At 34.9% G+C, this 16,365-nt stretch overlaps 1 protein-coding gene across 1 annotated transcript; it reads left to right on the top strand.

The window, feature by feature from the left end:
* The first annotated feature begins 285 nt into the window (after positions 1-285).
* LOC126691230 (AP2-like ethylene-responsive transcription factor PLT2) lies at positions 286-6,287 on the top strand. Its single transcript, XM_050386289.1, has 9 exons — positions 286-357; positions 572-646; positions 1,663-2,111; positions 2,206-2,343; positions 2,471-2,535; positions 4,572-4,660; positions 4,751-4,824; positions 5,167-5,217; positions 6,260-6,287. The coding sequence occupies exons 1-9, from the start codon at positions 286-288 to the stop codon at positions 6,285-6,287; spliced, it is 1,041 nt and encodes a 346-aa protein (XP_050242246.1).
* Positions 6,288-16,365: the final 10,078 nt, after the last annotated feature.

Raw genomic sequence — 16,365 nt, 5'->3', positions numbered from 1 at the left:
AACTTCATCAGTTTTAACATAAGAGAATGTTGATAAATAATCTAAGCATCAAAAGAACTGAGCTGAGTAGATGGAACTAGTCAACAAACCATGTTGGGAGATGTTAGAGCTAATCTTGGCAAACCATTCTCATAGAGCTTGCTTGAATCCGTCGAGTACTTGACGTAGTTAACACACTTTATGAGAGAACCTTGGAGGATGAAAGCATCCTGGAGGGAATTGCATGTAGGCTTCCATTATGCTTTCTCCATCAAGGAAGGCTTTTTTTCACATCCATATAAAATAATGGCCATTTGCCAGAGGCAAATACCCCAAATAAGTGTGCAAACAGAGGAAAGACCAGTAACTGAGGCTAATGTAATGTCTCTTCATAGTTAATTCCATACTCCTAAGTGAATCTCTTGGCCACTAGATAGCCTTATAATGATCAACAGTGTCATTCAAACGAGTCTTGATCATATACACCCATTTGCAACCTAGAACATATTTGCCAACTAGAGGTTAACATATCCCAAGTCCCTATTTTAGGTAGTGAATCCAATTTTTCCTTTATAGCTTTCTGTCATAGTAGGTTAGAAAAAGCCTCACAGGAGGTGTGAGGTTCTTGAAGAGAGGCAAGGGCAAAAAAGCAATGAAAGTAACAAAGGTGAGAAGGAAGAGTTCTTACTTGATGAGAGTGATGAGGCTTAAGAATAGGAGTGTTGGTAGGATCCTTAGTTGGGGAAGAGGAAGATGATTCGTCGAAGAGTTGTTTAGATTGCCACAATGACATCTTCCACGGGTGTACCAAGCATATTGGCATTAATTGTCACTCCATTCGTCACCATCTAATTCTAGATACATCACCGCATACCCTTGGTGCGATGGTCACTCCATAAGTATAAGTACTTGTGGGGTGTGGGGGGCAAGGGCCGGGATTCAAGTCTCCAGAAAGGAGCTTTACACATATATACACTTAGATTAGGCTAAAGTAGAAGTTTTATCTTGTATCAAAAAAAAAAAAAAAAAAAAAATTCTAGATACAATACAACTGTAGTTTGTCTCCTCACAAGGTTAGTTATCTGATATCTTCACCAAGCCTCCTCTATCAAGACGTTTTCGTGAGTTGGCTTCCAAAATCAAGTTGATCTCACCTCATCCAACATAAGTTTGAGGAGGTTGTTAGAATTTATGCCCAATAAGCTTAGTGTACTATTGTACTGCATTTTTATTACTTTTACAATACACATATTACCTATATAAATGACAGTATAAGGCTTCAGCCTTTAACACTAACAAACAAAATTAATGGTTATTTTTTATATTATAAATATCTCTATTGCATATTGTTCTAACAATCAAGACAGTAAAATTGGAAGACACAAGACATTTACGAACATTCATGCAAGACGCCTTCTCATATAGCAAATGACAAGTGGCTTGACCAGTTTTTAATTTGTTGATATGCAAGGCTGTCCATATGATAACGAAACATATATATTATCAAATGGTTTGGCTTCATTTTAAAGAAAAGTCAACTGTAAAAATTTATTGCTTTTCTTTTACTTTTTTTTATTTCTAACATTGGCTCGAAATGTCATTAGCACAGCAAGACAGAAAGAGTGTGAGATTGAATAATTTATCACAAAATGCTCTTTTAGTTATTGAACTTCTTTTTTGCAGGTATTTATTATGGGATCGTTACACACAGATGATGATGACTACTATTTTGCCCACAGTCCGGCTTCTTGTTCTTTGTCAGCTTTTTCAACAGCTTCTCAATTTGGGGATTCAACCCTAGGGAACTTGAATGACATTATTAGTGACTCAAGCCAAATCCATTGTTCATCTCCATCCATGCAGTCAAATTCTACTGCCGAGGCTCATAAGAGTTTTGATTTTCTCAGCAACTTTCCTAATGAAAATCAACTTCCAGCTGCATTATCCGAGAATCTCTTACCAGCTGCAGAAATGTCACCAACACCTCTGAATTCCTCCATGGATGTTCATTGTAGCAACTACCAAGAACTCTCTAACTATTCACAATCATCACTATTGCCTGTGGGAAGTGAAAATAATTGGAGTAATGAAGTTAATGACGGTCTTAGTAATGTTGAAGTGAACCAAACAAGGTTATCACTTTTTGATGCATGATTTATCTTATCTTTTTTTTTTTTTTTGGGGTCTTTTTTTCATGTAGTGAATTAACAATTGTTTTGCTAGCAGTTTCAATGATATTAGTGGAGAGAATGGCTATCAAAATGGCAAAAAAATTCCTCAAGGACAAGGAGGTCGCAGAGGACATCGTAGAAGACCTAATCGCTCACTAAGTGAGAGAGGCTCAATCTACCGAGGAGTTAGTAGGTGCGTTTGTCTAACCCTAAATTTTTTGGATAAAAACTCACGTTAAATATTACAAGTTAATTTTTTTTACAGAATTATATATGCAATTAAAATAAAAATAGAAAAGATAACAATGAATATGATACAGGTATACTGCACGTTTTGAAGCATTTCTATGGGATAATACTGATCCAGAAGAGAAATCAAAAACAGGTTGCCAAGAAGATATAATTATCATTCTCTTGTGTTTATTTAGTAACATCTATTGCTACATGTACGATTCATTCTCTAAATTACTGATCTTTTTTTCTTTTGCTCTCCTGCTTTTTCCTCTGACTCTTGAAGTTTATGTTGGTAAGTAAATCTTTCAAATAATATTTTAGTTCTACATCTCAAAATAAATAAAATAGTATTCCAATGTCCTTTACTTTATATCTATCCTTTTGGAAAGAACAAGTAGAAAAAAAAATTAAATTAAAAAAAAAAAGAGAGAAAAAACACTATATATAGAATTGTAGATATGCAAGTAGACTTCCGGAAGCAAAGAGGTGTATCCAAGTGTATACTTCGGTATTAGAATTTTATTTATCGATAGCGGAAGGTAACATAATATATTTTTCTCCTTTTTGTTTTTTTTTAATATAAAATTTGATAATTATTAATATGTATTTATTATTATTTTATATTCACATATTAAACTATATATTTAGTATTATGCAATTATTATGTTACTTGTAACATTTAAAGAAAATATGATATACCAAGATTTTAATGCAGAGTTTAAATATAGAATATAATTTAAATATGTATTAAAATAATGAAGTGTAAAATCATGAGGTCTTAAAAGTTTATGTAACATGATATTATAAGGTCAACAAAAAGTCAAATATTTTCAGTTTTATATATATTATAGATATGTTTCTTTTTAGTAAAAAATAATAATTGAATCTATTAACCCGGCCCACACAAAAAATAGGTAGTAGGAAGACAAGCTCATGTTATACTCAGATTCTAATTTTGACCTAACCAAACCTATTTACCAAGGTTCTATCGTAAACATTAAATTTTTTTTTATTGACTCATTTTTAATATATATTTAAATTTTAAAGTTATATTATATTTTCTCTTTATCAAATATGTTATATTTTGATCTAAGAATATATATAACTGAGAGTTTGAATGAGCTTAATTCTTTTAGATTTTTAATTTAACAACTTTTAAAGCCTTCTAATTTTTAAATACTATACTTTTGCCAAATTTCATCAAATAAATAAATAAGTTTATAGCAAAAACCTAATCTAAATGCACATTTAATTATTTTTATAGGTAATTTTGATTTATCATGTTTCATGTGTAAATTTATACATGTTTTCTTTTCTTTCCTTTTTTTTTTTGGTTTTTTTGGTTTTTTTTTGGTGTGAGTGTGTGAAATTATTAGACTAGTAGACTATTATAATTAATTACGTGACTATTAACTTAATGACTTATATATTATTCAACTATTATATTTCAGTTTTTTCTTTATTTGTTTTATTTCTTTGTTAAAATAAATGTAAAAATAAAAAATAAAATAAAAAAGAGGTTCCACTATGTTAAGGTTTTTCTTGTATAAACGGGAGAAAATAGGGGCCATACATACCAGGTTGACCCAACCTACAAAAGGAGAAAGTATACCATGTTTTGGTAATACTAACTCAGCATTTGTTTTGGTATTTCATATCCAATAAATGAGTGACATTTGTTTTAAAAAACCACATCAGCCTACTCCAATAAATTAATCACAATCTTTTATACTATCAGGAAGATAAATTAATCATTTATTGGAGTAGTCTGATGTAGTTTTTTTGAAACAGGTATCACTCATTTATTGGGTAGGAAATACCAAAACAGATATTGAGTTGGTATTACCGAAACATGATATACTTTCTCCTACAAGAGACCAATAGTAAACATTATAGGAATAGAAACACATTTTAGTTTGATAAGTTTCCAATCATAGGAATACTTGATTTGATATGTACCTAATTAGGTCAAATCAAAACCTATCAAAATTTGGAAATAAATGGAAGTGCGATTCCATCCAAAAAAAAAAAAAAAAAAGCGTCATAGAAGTTTTCTCAAAACTTACTAACACCTAACCTACTTACTGCCTAGCATGTGCACACAAATTTCTCAAAAAATTTAAAAAAATAATAATAATGTTGTATATCAATTTAAAAAGTTTCTCAATTCTTCATTATGTTTCACAGGTGGATTTCACAACGAAGAGGATGCAGCTAGGGCTTATGATTTGGCTGCTCTTAAGTTATGGGGCAAGACTGCACCAATAAATTTTCCTGTATGTATTTCATCAAAGGATCGAACCTAAAATTTACATTTCATCTTTGAGATTTTTCTTTTAATAGTTTTGCTATATATATTATCGTAGTTGAGTGACTACAAGAAGGATTTGGAGGAGATGCAGTCCATGACAAAGAATGAATATTTGCAAAACCTTAGAAGGTGAGAGTTGTAATTAATGTGTGTTTCTAATGGAAGTATATAAATGACTTGATGTCCCTAGAAGGAATCATAAAAAGAAAAAAACCTATGTTTATAATTTTTTCTTCCCTTCTATCCCCCCTTTCTCCAAACATGTCTATTTTATAAGTTGGATTCAGCCGCTTTATAAAAGCAAAATGACATGCATTTTAAATTAATTGGGACAAATCTGTTCACTGGTGACAAACTTAGAATTAAGATCAAAGACATTCTTTTCTCATTACAACACTTGGGCATGTTAATTAGTAACTTTGACTTCTTCTTTTTTTTTGCATGATGGTTATTAAACATGACAAATTTCAGGAAGAGTAGAGGCTTCGCGAAGGGAACATCAATTTTCCGTGGAGTTTCAAGGTATCATAACTCTCCCTCCCCACCCCCCCCACCCCCTCTCTCTCTCTCTCTCTCTCTCTCTCTCTCTCTCTCTCTCTCACGGCTATACTTTGGAACAGGAACTCTGACAATAAAAAATGGCAAGCCAAGTTGGGGAAAGGAAAAGGAGTGAAAGGCTTATATATAGGAACATTTGGTAAGTCCTATTACTATTGAATCACTCATTTGATTATATCATGATTAGATGCTCAAAAATAACATCTTTGTCAATGAAAATGATAGATTTTGTAATAGTATTTTTTTCACCTTAAACTTGCTATTAATATTACGGAGAAATACATGTTGCCTCGAGATTAAGCCTACCATCAATTTACCTCAAATTTTTGATATGTTACAATTAAGTAATACACCACCTCACGTCAGCATTGCCGCTCGCCCTATCTTCTTAAAGAAATCTTTTTTCTTACAATGCTTCCATCCCTTCCCTTTCTCATCCACCAATATGTCTATTTCTTTACAATTACACCACATAATGGCCAGATTAGCTACTATTACGGTACACAAACCACAAAATAGCCACACAAACAAAATTCCAGCCACCATCCAATCTAAAACCATTACATGAATTCCAAAAAGCTATCAACTTCAAAATTACAATAAAAACATTCTAGAGAATCATCATGCAATCTGACTACCACCCAATCTAAACATGAAATATCCAAGATCAAAAAACCCAGCAAAACCCTAAAATTCTCAATAAAAAACATCCGGCAAGCCCTTCCACCATATATTGTGAATAAATTCATTGTGCCATCCTGGGGTGACTTTTTCTCTCTGCTTATATTTTCTTGGATTTTTTAATCAAGTTATGATGGTTCATAGTTGATAGGCATTATGGTAGATGTATTTATGTGTTATGAAATATATTTGAGTCAACTATGGGTGTGCATGTGCATTTGGGTGACATTGATTGGTTGCCAATTGTTAGCTTAAATGTTTAAATTCATTGTTTCCTAAGACTTTAAACTTTTGGGATAATCAATATTAAATGTCATGGTTTTAGGGCTCAAGGTGGCATTTGGGGTGTTTAATTGTAGTCGAGAACCATTGATTTTCTAGGGTTTTTGTGTGGTGGGTTCTTTGATTTGTTAGTAGTAATTAGGTGTTGGGTGTTTCTATAAGTATGTTCAATAATGATTTGGACGCCAATGGTCAATGGTCAAAAGGGAGTTTTAGGTTTGGTTGTTGCAGATTTGCAGGGTATTTAGGTGTGAGTTTGTTTGGGTTTTTTTAGTGGTTTTGTGTGGGTAGGAGTGTTAGGTGGTGGTGATGTGGTGGTGGAGGTGCTATTGCGTGGTGAACTTAGGTTGGGCAAATTTGGGAGGTTGGTGGTGTCATCCACTTATCCTAAAGAGAGAGATAAAGAAAGAAGAAATATAGCAAATAAATGGGAAATGGCTATTTCCATCTTTTACATAATTTTCAGTCAGTTTGGTGAAAATATAATATATATATATATATATATATATAGTTGGGTTCAAATTACACCTAGTGTAACTCTAAGTAATGTTACACCACCCAATAACTTGTTAATGAATTTATATTTTGAAAATTCCGTCGTTGGATTACATGTTCTATATGTTTTAAACATACATGCCAATTTTCATACCAATTGGATATTATTTACTATTTAATCCATAAACTCATATTTTATGCATTATTTTAAACTACAAAAACTCGAATTTATACAATTGATAGATGACATGACTATTGATATTTGATCATCTTGAAATTTTGCAAGCATGGAGAATATACAAAAATAATGTAATCCAACAGTTGATTTGTTAAAATTCACATCCAATTAAAAATTATTGATTGGTGCAATATTACTTAGAGTTATACTAGGTGTAACTTGAACTCAACCCATATATATATATATATATATATTGTTTTTTTCATATATAATGTTTTAGTTTAATGTACAAGAGGGTTTAGTGTAACATGTCAAAAGTTTATCATACATTTTTTTTTCTTGCCCTTAATATTATCATACATTTTTTCAATCTAAGAACTAGTTACCTCAAATTTAATGGCCTAACCAAAACTATGACTGATATATCTTGCTATATGTACAAAAAATTAGATACTGAAGAAGAAGCAGCTAAAGCTTATGATGTTGCAAGCATAAGATTGAAAGGAGTGAGAGCAGTTACCAATTTTGATTTGAGCAACTACAATGTCAAAGACATAACTGAAAGTGCAAGGCTTCCAATTGGCAAGGGTGCTTCGAAGTTGATAAAGAAGACTCCAGTTGAGGACGTTCTTTTGAAGAAAACAAATACTAGAAATACCCCCAGATACTACCTACAGTTTGGAAGTTCAAGTAGCTCTCAACCCAACTCAATGAAGAAACCATTTGAACTGTTTCAATCCTTTACAGCCAGAAAGAACCATCTTGTTGAGTTTCCGCAGAACTACAACACCACCAACCAAGTCCTGCATCAGAACCCTAGCTCCTCCTATCTTAATGCTACTCATGGATTACCTAGAATTGGTAAAGAGGATGGAACCCATGAAAATTTAAGTGTGGGCAATAATTTCGAATTGCCCATTAATGGTGTTTCAGATGGGCACTTGGCATGGAGGGATACTAATGAACATATTAATCAGGTTCAATTTCAAAGCCCTAATTTCCCCCCCAATGTCTACCAAAATCCTAACTATCAAAACCCTAATTTCCTTCATGAGTCAATGAATGTTGAAAGTGGCTTAGAGAGTGATGGATTCATAAGTGGTTACCTTAATGGAGAATTTCCAATGACTGAGGTGTTCGATGGAAATGCAATGTTGACAAAAACTGTTGATAGTGCTATTGGCTATGGGGGGTTTCAACAGATGGAGTCATTACAAAATTTTCAATTTCATCAAGACAGAAATGTTACCAACCATTGCCAGAATCAAAACTCAATCTCTTTCCCTCTTGGTGGAATCCAAAACCTTGAGTCTCAAACATTAATTCCTGACTTTGGTCATGATTTTACTGGTGTTCAAGGGGACAACAATGCAAATTTTTGTACCATTGTAGGGGAACTTCCAAGTAGTGGGGTTTCAAGGGGGAGTTTGGCAGTGATGGGGACTAACAAGAATTATACAAATGATAGCATTGGTGGATTTCTAGTTGAAGGACCAATTTTGGAGCACAACTCGACACAACAAGGTATTGAAAATGGTGAATTGGGTGAAGACTCAGGGCAGGACAATCAAGAATTTGAAATTCCTTCAAGCTGGATGGATGGAGATTTTCTAGATGAGTTCCCTCTCTTCTAATGCATGATAGGACTAACTATGCCAGGATTAAAAAAAAAAAAAAAAAACTAGTTCATAAAGTAAATTCTAAATATAAACATTCATAACTTGAAATAGATTTTAGTGTTTTGCTGGGAGACTTATATGATTTAGAGTAATCTAATCAAAGGTTGCTTGATGAACGAAGCAAACAAAGTTTTATAAACAATATGACCATGGACAAAGGTGGTTGCTTTTATATATTATGTTTTTCTGTCTTCTATTTATTATAATGTTTCTATGTCTTTGTTGTAACTTGGAAATGGAGCCGTCGAAAACGTTGTCAAATACCATGTTGGTGCTGCCTGAAACACCGCACTGCTTTTGAAAGATGCAATTGATTTAGAAAGAGGAGACCAAATTCCTTCATTTAGTGAGGAATGCTTTGGTTGCTTTACAAGCACCATTTTTTCCCTTTACAAATAGAAAGAAAAATTGGATGATTAAGGATTAAAAAACAATAAGAAGTGCATTAAAAAAAGGATCTTTAGGCAAAGATCAATCTCAAAATTTCTATATTTCAAAACAGTATTTTTAATATCTAAAACTATAAGAGAATTTTCCTGTTTCAACTAGATTTTTATGTGATTAAAAAATAACGTCATTTTGAAGATTTAAGAATTAATGGTAATGATCTGTTTTCCAATTTGAAATTTTCTCTAAATGAATTTGTTTTTATATTTCTCTTTCTAAGTAGTCCACGCACTAAGCAAATGTGAAATGGCTCTAAAGGCCAGAATGTTCGGAGCTATTTTTCACATCTTTGTTTGGTCATTTGATAGTCTTGAAATAATAAACAATGGTTTAGTGAGTAATATCTACTGTCTTAAAGCAATTAAAGATTCACTTGAGCGTCTTCGATGATGTTTTCTGCAGCATCGACTGAGTCTCCGACTGCATCTCAAACCAACAGTGAGTTTGGATTTGAATATATAAATATATATATATATATATTTATATATATTTTTGATGGTATTGTGCGTGAATATTTTGATCACATTATAAAGAAAAATTCTTAGCTTATATTTTAGTAGCAATATAAACTATATATATATATATATATATATATATATATTTGATGGTATTGTGCGTGAATATTGTGATCACATTATAAAGAAAAATTCTTAGCTTATATTTTAGTAGCAATATAAACTTATATATTAGTAGACACACAAAAAATGCACAATGTTATATATATTTGCAAAAAGTTTACAATATTGTATAATATTTGCAAATGTGTAGAACATTATACACATTTTGTATGTCAAAAATGTAAGTTTACATTACAATTGAGAGCTACCTACCCTTGGTGGATGGAGGTGCCCTTTAACTCAAGGGCAAGGGGCAAGCTAAGATGGACTCCCCTTATACTAGAGTAGCAAGACCCTATGTCATTTGGGTCAAACCAACAACCAACTCTCCTACCTAGCCAGTTCCAATATTATATTAAACGACTTTAATGCCCCAACTTAGTAGAGTGTAAACCTAATATAAATAGGGTATTAATGAGAGTGATTATGTGTAGTAGTTTCTATTTAGAAGAGGGTGATGATCATCACATATCCTTGGTGTGATGATCACTTCACAAATATAAGTGTTTGTGGAGTACAGGTAATAAGGGCTAATTTTTAAGTTTCCATAAAAGAGTTTCACACATATCCATTTAAATTAGGTTAAAGTAGAATTTCTATCTGGTATCAAAAAAGAAAAGGATGATAGAGCTGGGTTTTTGAAAATTTGCTTGCCCATTATCTCGTTTTTTGGTACAATGGGCTTTGAAGGCTTACTCTGTCCAACCAAACCATTTATCCTGCTTCAAAATAGACGTGGATTTCAAGTATTTACGAACCCATTGACTAGTTTTTTGTAAAAAAGAGGTACGGGATTAGGTGTTGTCCTGATAACAAGCCCACTTGCTTCTTTGTCTAGCAAATAAACAATCTCTTAGGCATTTTCTACTTAATTACACAATTTGTGTATAAAAGGAAAATGATTGTGAGATCCAACCAGTGAGAAGAGAGAGAGAGACCATGAAATCATCATAAAGTCCTATTGGTATATAGTAAAAATTCATTGGATGTACAAGTACAACCTGAGTAATTGCAGGTCATAAACCTTGACTTGCAAGTCATATTTCTTATATATAAAAAGCGGCAATGCCGCTACAGTGATTTAATACTGTGCATTCAGTGTTAATCACTGTTTATTTATTGTTCACCTACAGTGAAATTTTCGTGAGGCACTTGTCTTTTTTTTTTTCTTTTTTCTTCATTCTTCCGTTTGTTTTTTTTCCCCCCCTTTTATATATATTGTTATACTGACACAATAAATTTCACAATATTTTCACAATTATTAAAATGTCAATTTCTTATAAGTCAAAATAAAATATGAAATTGTGACCAACCACAACTGAAAATAAATGTTTTGTGAAAAGCCGCAATGTCGCTATAGTATTTTAGCAATGTTCATTCAGTGTTTTTGCATTGTTCATCTACAGTGTCATTTTGGTGAGCCACGTTGTCTTTTTTTTTTTTTTTTTTTTTTTTTGAATAGTAGCTACAATTCCAAGAGGCGCGATAGCTACAGTAGCTACATTTTTTTTTTCCCCGTCTTTTGTTTGTACATTTTTTTCTTATATATAAAAAGCGGCAATGCCGCTACAGTGATTTAACACTGTGCATTCAGTGTTAAATCACTGTTTATTCACTGTTCGCCTACAGTGAAATTTTCGTGAGGCACTTGTCTTCTTTTTTTTTTTTTTTCTTCAGTCTTCTGTTCTTTTTTTTTTTCCCCCTTTTATATATACTGTTATACTGACACAACAAATTTTACAATATTTTCACAATTATTGAAGTGTCAATTTCTTATAAGTCAAAATAAAATAATAAAATATGAAATTGTGATCAACTACAACTGAAAATAAATGTTTTGTGAAAAGCCGCAATGCCACTACAGTATTTTAGCAATGTTCATTCAGTGTTTTTGCATTGTTCATCTACAGTGTCATTTTGGTAAGCCACTTTGTCTTTTTTTTTTTTTTTTTTTTTTTAACAGTAGCTACAGTTCCAAGAGGCGCTGTAGCTACAGTAGCTACTGTAAGGTTGAATTTATTCAACCATCTAATTGGCTTTATTCCGTGCCAAATTTGCTTGTAATTCAGCATTTAGTAACCCTGTATTTAGGTGGGATTGTTGTAAGGGTAGTGAGTGAGATAGTGTGAAGATTGCTCAAGAGTGTGCAAGAAAACAGAGAGTCGCGGCTGGGACTCGCGACTGGACTCGCGGCTTCAACCCGCCAGAATCTGCACACGTGCCAAGCATGCTGGAAGATGAACAGTCATGCTAGCTGGAGCACTACAGGACAAAACAGGACAACTGGCCATACGGTTAACTCGCGACTGGAACTCGCGACTTAGTCAAGCCGCGAGGTCAAGCCGCGAGCCACCCCTGTTTTGGAAAAACCTGACGTTTCGCATTCCACTCCTCTTCAGTATAAATACCCTTTTAACCCACGATTGAAAGAGAGTTTCCAGAGAGAATTTTGAGAGAGAAACCCTAAAGAAAAACCAGATTGTTTTACCCACAATCTCTACCTTAGAGTCTCATCAAAATCCCTCACTCTCTTCCTCTCCATTGTCAAATCCTTGAGAGGCCTTTATACCAAACCTGGTTCTCACCATTATCATCTCTGTGAGACAGTCGTTTGGAGTTCTGGGAAGCAGTTAGGAAGGAGCCAATCTTTATTGGTTGATGCTACGGTGAAGTAGCGGAATCCGGAAAGCTAGAAAAGAAAAAGGTTCGGCGCAACCTCGTTGGAGCAAGAAGCTTGGAGGGCTTAGGTGCATTGGGTAGATTAGGCTTGGAGGGTCTATTGCTGTCCTTGTATCCCAACTGTATTTTCTAGTGGATTGATTACCGCTTGGAGGGCGGCGGAGAGGTTTTTCGCCGAGGTCTTCGGTTTCCTCTTCGATAACATATCTGGTGTTATCGCTGTGTTTGCATCTTCCTTCCTCTCTATCTCTGCCTTTACATTATCTGCTGTGGTTTATTTTGTTGTGGCTTAGATAGTTGTTTAATCAATACCATGTTATAGCATATGTTAAGTTTCCGCACACTATTGTTTAACATATTGCGTGTGTTGATTAAATTGGTTTTTGGGGGTCTAAACGTTCAAAAGTGTTTTTGTACACGTTTTTGAACTTTCAATTGGTATCAGAGCGGGTACACATCTGTTTGGTTTTATTACCATTGTGTGATCCTTGACTCCCTTTCTTTTTGAGATGGATAGGTCTCAATCCCTTAATGCACCTCCATATTTTGATGGAAGTAACTATGCATTTTGGAAGGTTCGTATGAGAGCCTTTTTATGCTCCATTGATGAATCCGTGTGGGATGCTGTTGAGATGGGTTGGACCAAACCTGAAGCAGCCAAATCCACATGGGATAAGGCAGCACTTACTGCATCTAATGCTAACAGTAAAGCACTAAATGCTATTTTCTGTGGTGTGTCTCCAGATGAATTTCACAGGATTTCTCACATTACTATTGCAAAAGATGCATGGGAGATTCTGGAAACAACTTATGAAGGCACGAAGAAGGTGAAAGATACCAAGTTACAAATGCTGACCACTCGGTTTGAGGAGCTCAAGATGAGTGAGGATGAGTCTTTCGACTCATTCTATGGGAAGTTAAATGAAGTGGTTGTCAGCAAGTTTAACTTGGGGGAGAAGATGGAGGATTCTAAGATTGTAAGGAAGATCCTTCGATCATTGCCGGAAAGCTTCCGTGCCAAAGTGACAGCCATTGAAGAGAGCAAGGATCTTGACGACATCAAGGTGCAGGAGCTGGTTGGTTCTTTACAGACCTATGAAATGTCGCTGCCAAATCAACGGAAGGGTAAATCCATTGCTCTAAAGACCGTTAATGAGAAGGTGGAAGATCAAGGCTCGTCAGGAGAAGATATGGTTGACAAGGATGTAGCCTATCTTGTTAAAAATTTCAAGAAGTTTTTGAAATTCAAAAACAATGGAAAATTTGATGATAAGAGAAATTTCCAAAATTCTGGAAGGGAGAAGAGGGATTTCAAGAGGAAAGATGGAAAAGAATCCCAATCCACACAAGGTGTTACTTGTTTTGAATGCAACGGGCATGGACACTTCAAGAGGGAATGTCCTAACTATTTGAAATCAAAAGGCAAGGTGTACGCCACGACTTTGAGTGATTCAGATTCGTCCGACTCAGAATCTGAGGAGAGCTGTGATGGAGAAGGGAACTACTCAGCTTTCATGACTATTGCTCATGTTGAGTCTTCGGATGAATTGAATTTGCTTGTTCAAGACCTTGGAGAACATAGTGAGGATGACTCACTAGGAATTGTTGAAGAATCAGAAGCTGAAGAAGAAGAAAGCACAGCTACTCTTCAAGAAAATTACAATTCACTGTTGGAGAAATCTGGTGAATACACAAGGGTGGCCAAGGCTGCAGTGAGAAAGATGAAGAAGGCTGAGGAGGACTACAAAAGTCTCCTAATCCGGTATAGGGAGGCCAAATGCGAGATTGAAACCCTTAATGGTGAGCTGTCCGAAGCCTACACTAAAGTGAGATTCCTTGAGAATGAGGTTGTTCAAGCAAATGCAAAAATAGAGAGGGTCACCACCAAGAAGCTTGATGATGTTATATCATCTCAAAAGAGCTTCTCAGACAAATCCGGACTGGGATATACCGGAGGAAGTAGCTCAACTGGAAATGTCACTAAAGAAGTGAAGTTTGTGAAGTCCAAAGATCCAGTTGTAGCTGACTCTACTAGTGTGAACCTCGAGGTGGAGGAGAAGAAGAATGTGGTGGACCATCGGATGCTGAATCATCATAATCAGTATGTGGGCAGGTCTGAGTCTCGTGCCAAGTCACGTCCTCGACCACAAAGAGGTCCTAGAGGAATGTATGTGTGCCATTACTGTGGACTTCAAGGGCACACTCGACCAAATTGCCAAAAGCTGAGAGCAAAGAACAGTGCTACTCCTCAAAGGTCAGGAGGACCAAGAGTTGATAGGAGAACGTGGGCAGGGGATCAACCTAGAGAGCAAAACGGAGATCCCGGAATGATGAACGTGATGAAGATGATTGGTGCATTCACCAACTGCTTGGAAAGCTTCTCACGAAGGTTTGAAAGCCCTAACTCCCGTACCCAATCCTCTTCTAAGGAAATCACCCCAAACGCAAGTGTCGTGTGGGTGAAAAGGGGTACTCATGCATAAGCATTACAACATATCCATGCATTAATACTTCCTATGCTTTGTGACTATGTTTGTTTGGTATGCTTGTTGTTTTTGATTTTGGTTGTTTGTTTGTGGATATTTCTTAATTGTGTTTTATCATTCTTTTTGTTTCTTAAGTCAAAAATCCAAAAATTACATAAACATTTGAAAATCAAAAGGGCTTGATTGACTTTGTTGAGTTTTTGTCTTAAAACTCGTTTTGCCGTGTACCTTTGTGCTAATGGCTTTGTGCATTTTCGAACATTACTTGTTTTCATGCACTCATATCACTATGGGAAAAATCTTGAAATCTATGTGATTGTTGTAAATAGATCTTCAAACTTGTCATGAATGATTGGTGAATGGTTATGTTGATCTTGAAACATGCATAGACTTGTGTCTATATCTCTTCCCATTTTTTATTTTTTTTGCTAAAAAGAGCTCACTAAATGTAAATCTCCAAATGAAAAGAGATATTGAGCTGCAAAAGCCTGTCGCACATTCTAGTATTTGACTAGGAAAAAGGGTAAGCGACCTTATATCAAAAGTGAAATTTCTTTCAAAAAGGCCAAAGGCCTGTTCTTCAAAGAAAAATGTTGTCTATACCTCTCACAATGAGAGATGATTGCCTCAAAAGATCAAATGTTATGGCTGAAAGTGGAGTCAAATGAAAGGCTCCAAGTTATGTTATCAAGTTGTGTGGGAAGTCATATATTCATATTTCTATAATTGAGATTGGTCACATGATCTAGTGCTAATTGTGTATGCCTTGGTTGAATTGATCATTGAAGCTTCACATTAGAAAAAGGACTATTTCATTGTTGATATCCACACACAACACACAAGTTTATGTTTGATAAATGCCATATTCATTTGTGTGATTGTACTTGATAAAATGTGTTTTCACATACTCAATCTTTGTTAATTCAAGCACAAAAAGATTTTTGAGTGTTTTAGGTGTTTTTGGAAAGTGTTTTTGCTGAAAAATCTGAAAATTTCAAAAATACAGTTTTGCCCTGTTTTGGCGGCTCAGTCGCGGGTGTGTCAAGTCGCGTGCCTCAGTCGCATCTTCGCTGGTCAGTTTTGGCGACTTGTTCGCGAGTGGAAGGTCCAGTCGCGAGATTCACTCAGAGATTTTCGCGGCTCAGCTCGCGACTCACTCGCGGGTAGACCTTCCAGTCGCGAAAAACACTTAGAAAAATTTTTCAAAATTTTCCTCTTGAGTACTTTGGCGGCTTGAGCTGGCGACTGTGTGGCGACTTGAACCAGTCGCGAAAATCGCGTGTTTTGCAGAAACAGGAGCAGTTTTTAAACTTTTTCAGTGTTTCCCTCGAATTTTTGTGACTGTTCATCTTCTCTCTAAACACTCTCCCTCCCAAACTCTCCGTGCTCCCTTTTCCAATTTCTTGTGTTGCATCCTTACAGCCCAAAATCGTCGAGTTCCAGGTATGGGTTTTCTGATTTTCACTCTTTTCTACTTGATTTTGTGCCTTTACCCTTGATTTTTCACATTTGATTGTGTTTTTGAAATGGGTTTGTGTTTCGGTCTCTGCTTTTTGTTCTTGCTTAGC

The sequence above is a fragment of the Quercus robur genome, chromosome 7 (assembly GCF_932294415.1).
Source record: "Quercus robur chromosome 7, dhQueRobu3.1, whole genome shotgun sequence".
Classification (NCBI taxonomy): Eukaryota; Viridiplantae; Streptophyta; class Magnoliopsida; order Fagales; family Fagaceae; genus Quercus; species Quercus robur.
This window is presented reverse-complemented; position numbering and strand designations above follow the sequence as displayed.